We start from the raw sequence: 4817 nt of genomic DNA, 5'->3' as shown, positions 1-4817 counted from the left end.
GCAACGTATATCCATAACTGATGATGAATCCGTTTGGGGTTGATTTCAACTGTCCTTTGTTTTTTTTTCTGGAAATCTTGCAACTCCTACTATTTGGTTTTCATAGGTAATGCGAAGCTCTAAAACCTTTCAAACACACATATAGTGACGTGTATTAACGCGTACAACTTGTCATTATTTCATGGATTTAAAATATTTCTGTCATTTTTTAGTTTTGAAGAGAAAGTAGTTAGTGAAAGTGTGTGCAGAATCATGCAAAATTGCTGTTACATATCATTGCCAACAGATGCTAACCGCCCCTATGGTACTGGGATCTGCAAACCTGACCTCCGAAGATCCTACTGAAATCATTGGAGGCATAGCATCTAAAGTATATGAATCAAAGTAGCAAAAGAAAGTTGTCTTCCATGAGGTCCTATCATACAGATGAGTCAACTCAGATGTCGTACCCCAAATAATGGAGTCAAAATCCTTACGGTTGGGTCATGTGTGTTAAATCTGAAGAGCGATTCCCTAATTGAATCTTCAAATTGGGATGTGGAAGAAATTAGCAGAGAACGCTGGACAAAGTCGATAGAGTTTTCAGTTCCATCTCGGTTTCACCATAGTCACAAGCCGGCACATGATTGCTTGGGTATAGAAATGGCTTGGGAGACGTTCTTAGCTTAACGGAAGGACTCACGCACAATAAAGTTGCAAGTTTTAAGACTTAGATGAACAAAATGGAAGTTTTAAGAGTCAAATACATTATGTTGACCAAATGAAAGTTTCAATAGTTTAAGTTAGCGCTAATGTAACTTTCAAGACCATATGATGGCCCCATCGGTATTTTCTCAGGAATTTGATCGATTTTTTTATCAAAGCAAATGAATTGCAAAGAAAATAAATTTTTGTTGCAACGGGTGAATAAAGAGTTTGAATTTTGGCGAGACAAATGCTTAGCGACCTCTAAATGATTAATACCAAGTCAACGAGGACATTGGACCACTGGCAAGTCTATGTAAGATGGCATGTTTCACAGCGCTCTGAGGTGAATATTCTACATAAAACAAGTGATTTGGTTTATAGATGATTAACTGGATTAGCTGAAATTCACATTGGATGAACATATAGAATATGCTTCCCAAGCACGGTTATGAACCCAAACATACATCCCATTTAGGAGATTGTATGGACTACACATGGCAAAACTATATATGAAGTTAAATAACACTCCGACCAAAAAAAAAAAAAGTACAACTAAACTAGCTCACCTCCCTCCCAACATAATACCATATTGTGGGGAACAAAGCTTTTCCAATCAAATTGTGCATGGTTCTAAACATCATTGCTACCTCCAAATGGAAAACTAGCAGAAATTATGGAAGCGCCTGCTGAAGTTGAAAATGTTTCTAATTCCATCTCTGCTTTGTCATCGTCAATCGGCTCATCTGTTGGGTAAAAAAGTGGTTTTGGAGGCATTTGAATATTACCAATATCTCCTTCAAGCATTTCTAAGACTTTGTTCATTGGAGGCCGATGGTCAGGGTAAAATTGTATACACCAAAGTGCAACTATTATCATCTTTTTTATAACTGCCCTTTCCTCTTCTACAACTTCTTCCATTTCAACACTTTCTTTTTCATTGACTTGGTCATACACCCACAGTGGAAAATAAATTTGGCTTGAGTGCTCCGCATTTGCATTTATATTTTTCCTTCTACCTGCCATTTCCATGAGCAACATCTCGAAGCTATAGACATCCGCTTTATAAGATACACCGCCGATATTTTTGTAGAACAACTCAGGTGCCATATATCCCAAGGTTCCTCTTGCAATAGTCATCGAGACTATGCGATGATCCGTCGGATAAAGTTTCGCAAGTCCAAAATCAGAAACTTTCAGGGTGAAATTCTTGTCTAAAAGAATGTTGTGAGGCTTGATATCGAAGTGTAGTATTTGCATGTCACACCCCCGATGTAAGTATCCAATCCCCCTCGCCACCCCAAGAGCGATCTCATATATTTTCATGTAGTCAAGAAACTTATCAGCTTCCTCCGCAAAAATGTGCTTATCCAAAGACCCATTTGTCATGAGATCATACACGAGAGCTTGTTTCGAGCCTTCAAAGCAAAAACCGATGAGTTGCACTACATTAACATGGTGAATTCTTCCAATGGTAGCCACTTCATTGATAAAATCTTGGCCACGGGCCTTGGACTGCTTCAAAATCTTGATGGCCACTTCATTGCCGCTTCTAAGCATTCCTTTGTACACGGAACCATACCCCCCTTCACCTAGTTTGTGCTTAAAGTTTTTGTTGATCTTCTTAATATTAGAGTAAGAGTACCTTATGGGCAAAAAGTTATTCTGAGCTTGCAAAAATTCTTCAATATTCTTGTCCATTGCCAGGTGCCTTCTTCTATACTTGTAGATCAGAAATATTGTGACAAATGGCATCCCAATTAGGAATTTCGCTACACAAAAAGGCACTGAAGAGATTTTTATTGGGTTAGAATATGTTATTTGTATAATTATTGAAAGAACGAATCATTGCGGCTTACCTAGTAGTGCTATAAAATCTCCAATAGTCCAAATTACAATATTTTTCAGCAGACCTGTGGAAGGAATGAATGGTGTGAGAAGGAATTAAAGGAAAAGAATTTTGGAAAACAAAATTCATAAGGAAATAGAGTAGTAGCCCATCACTTTGTATAAGTTGACTTTTGTCCAAAAGAATATGAGTAGTGGCACGCGTGAATTGACAAATAAATGAAAATAACGAGCTTCATACATAGTTGGTAGGCAATACAAAGAACTCATTTCACTTTGTTAGATGTTAACAAATCTAGAGAAACAGTGATTTCCATATTTAATTAATAATTTTGTTCCTCCTAGTGATACATGACTACAACTTTTTTAAGGAATGTTAAGGAGCGTCTCCCGGATTATTAGTTAAGTGACTAATTAAAGAACCAATTAAGAAATTAAGAAAATGTATATTCTATGCCAACAAAAGCTAGTCATGTGGTTGCTCGCACAAGCATCTTCTTTCTTTTTTACAGTGGGAGTTCTAGCCCTTCAGTGGAAAGGAATTATAATCTAGACACTTGTATATGTGCAGCTGATCTGAGTCTGTTTGGGGGTGGCTTCTACCGTCACTTTTTCATTTTTTTTTTCCGCGAATCTTGCAACTACTTCAACTTATAATTTATAAGTAATGCGATCCTCCCAAAAACTTTCAAACACAAATAGTTGACGTACACTAACTTGTATATTTGTCATAAGTTTCTTGGATATTGGCTGTTTCTTTCATTTTCCAGTTTTGAAGAGAAAGTGGGAAGTGAAACATTGTACAGAATCATGCAAAATTATGGTAAAATTCATTGCTGACCAAATACTTACCGCCCTCGTAGTACCTGGATCCGCAAACTTGACTGCTGTAGAAGAAGCTATTCGTATCCAATGTACCAGAATAAAATAAGTTATGAAAGTTGTCTTCTCCCTGGATGGACTGTCTGAAGAAAAGGAGAGAGTAGATCCATCAGCCATGATTTTATGGATTAGCTCGAACTTGTCGGAGCTACTATCGATCTGCTCATAAACCATAAAATCATCTAACTTCATCCAGCCGCTAATGGTGCAAAAGTCCCTAACATCTGATGCAGCTGGATTGAACAAAGCATACAAGTTCCAATTCGATGATGTGTTGGAAGAGTGCAAACCCTTAATGCATAGACTCGTGGCAATGTAGATGGCAGAGTTAACTACCTTTGAACAGTTCACAATGACCAGTGAACTATCATAATAGGAGGACATGAAGGGTGTATCGAAACTGTTCCTGAAGCCATACAACACCCATGAATAATGAGCAAGAGATGAGCAGTTATCCTTTTCCAACCCGTCATAAACTAATCTAATATGATTGTTGGAATAATTGATAGACTGCACATAGAATCGATTATCATGGAAGTATAGAACGGTACGATTATCTTCACAAACCATCTCATATTTTGGATCACCACATCCGTTCGGATCACTCTTCAGTCGAAACGGTTGAGTTATATTGTGAACATCACCACAGGATGAAGCAACACATTGCGGATTATTTGGCTCGGCATTGCTAATCATGGCTCGCAATCGAACAAGAATGAGCAGCAACACTAGGCAGATATTCATGGAGCTGAGACCATGAAACATGTCTCTGATCGGTTTTGGGCAAAGAGGAATTGGTAAAGAGTGGCTTGGTCTGCGTGGAGGAGAGGCGCAATTTGTAAAGATTCAGAAGAGATTGGGTGATCCTAATCTGATTGGAGGCTTGGAGTTGTCTGGTCTACAGAGAAGCCCCAGTCAATTAACGGAACAAATGCAAGCAAGTCAAGAAAATAAAGGAGGTGGACTCAAGCTGAAGCTCCATTGTTAGAGGAGTCGAGTCCAACTTTTTCACATCTCTCTTCCCATCACTTCCGTCCGATACTCTCGCCATCTTTCTTATATTTTTCCACTTTGTTATTTTTCCTTCTTCCTTCCTCTCCACCTTTGATTTTTTCTGTTCCATCGTCCGCGCTTAACCACTCGATATTTATTCCATATTTGCTAATTAAGTCACAAACGTTAGACATCATTCAATTTGTTAGACAGTCCATCCTTCATAGAATGAATAATCACTATTAAAAAAAATTATCTCATATGATAATGAGATATTACAAAACGTCATCGTTGACCCAACCATAAACAACTACATATTTTGTCAAGCAAATCTGAAAAAATCCTTATCTAAAGTTAAAATGTATAGATTTGCAATAGTTTATGTATGTATTGTTACATAAAATACCCTC

The 4817-nt window shown here is 37.7% G+C and overlaps 2 protein-coding genes across 2 annotated transcripts; both read right to left on the bottom strand.

The window, feature by feature from the left end:
• Positions 1-1044: 1044 nt before the first annotated feature.
• On the bottom strand, positions 1045-2529 carry LOC120289541 (rust resistance kinase Lr10-like; the record flags this gene model as incomplete). Its single annotated transcript, XM_039304590.1, has 1 exon — positions 1045-2529. A coding segment is annotated over one exon (1212 nt), but the record flags the coding sequence as incomplete, so codon positions are not given.
• LOC120289664 lies at positions 2530-4340 on the bottom strand. Its single transcript, XM_039304979.1, has 2 exons — positions 3399-4340; positions 2530-2597 (listed from the first exon to the last, which is right to left on the bottom strand). The coding sequence occupies exons 1-2, from the start codon at positions 4177-4179 to the stop codon at positions 2530-2532; spliced, it is 849 nt and encodes a 282-aa protein (XP_039160913.1). The 5' UTR covers positions 4180-4340.
• Positions 4341-4817: the final 477 nt, after the last annotated feature.

Source organism: Eucalyptus grandis, chromosome 11, assembly GCF_016545825.1.
Source record: "Eucalyptus grandis isolate ANBG69807.140 chromosome 11, ASM1654582v1, whole genome shotgun sequence".
Lineage (NCBI taxonomy): Eukaryota > Viridiplantae > Streptophyta > Magnoliopsida > Myrtales > Myrtaceae > Eucalyptus > Eucalyptus grandis.
Note: the sequence above shows the minus strand (reverse complement) of the source record. Positions and strands in the feature narration are given on the sequence as shown.

Bases quoted from the DNA above. Each gene is read 5' to 3' on its own strand.
- LOC120289664 (XM_039304979.1), bottom strand. From the start codon at position 4,179: ATGTTTCATGGTCTCAGCTCCATGAATATCTGCCTAGTGTTGCTGCTC. The intron at 2,598-3,398 runs GTACTACGAGGG...TTCCTTCCACAG, and splicing joins AGTCAAGTTTGCGGATCCAG to GTCTGCTGAAAAATATTGTA.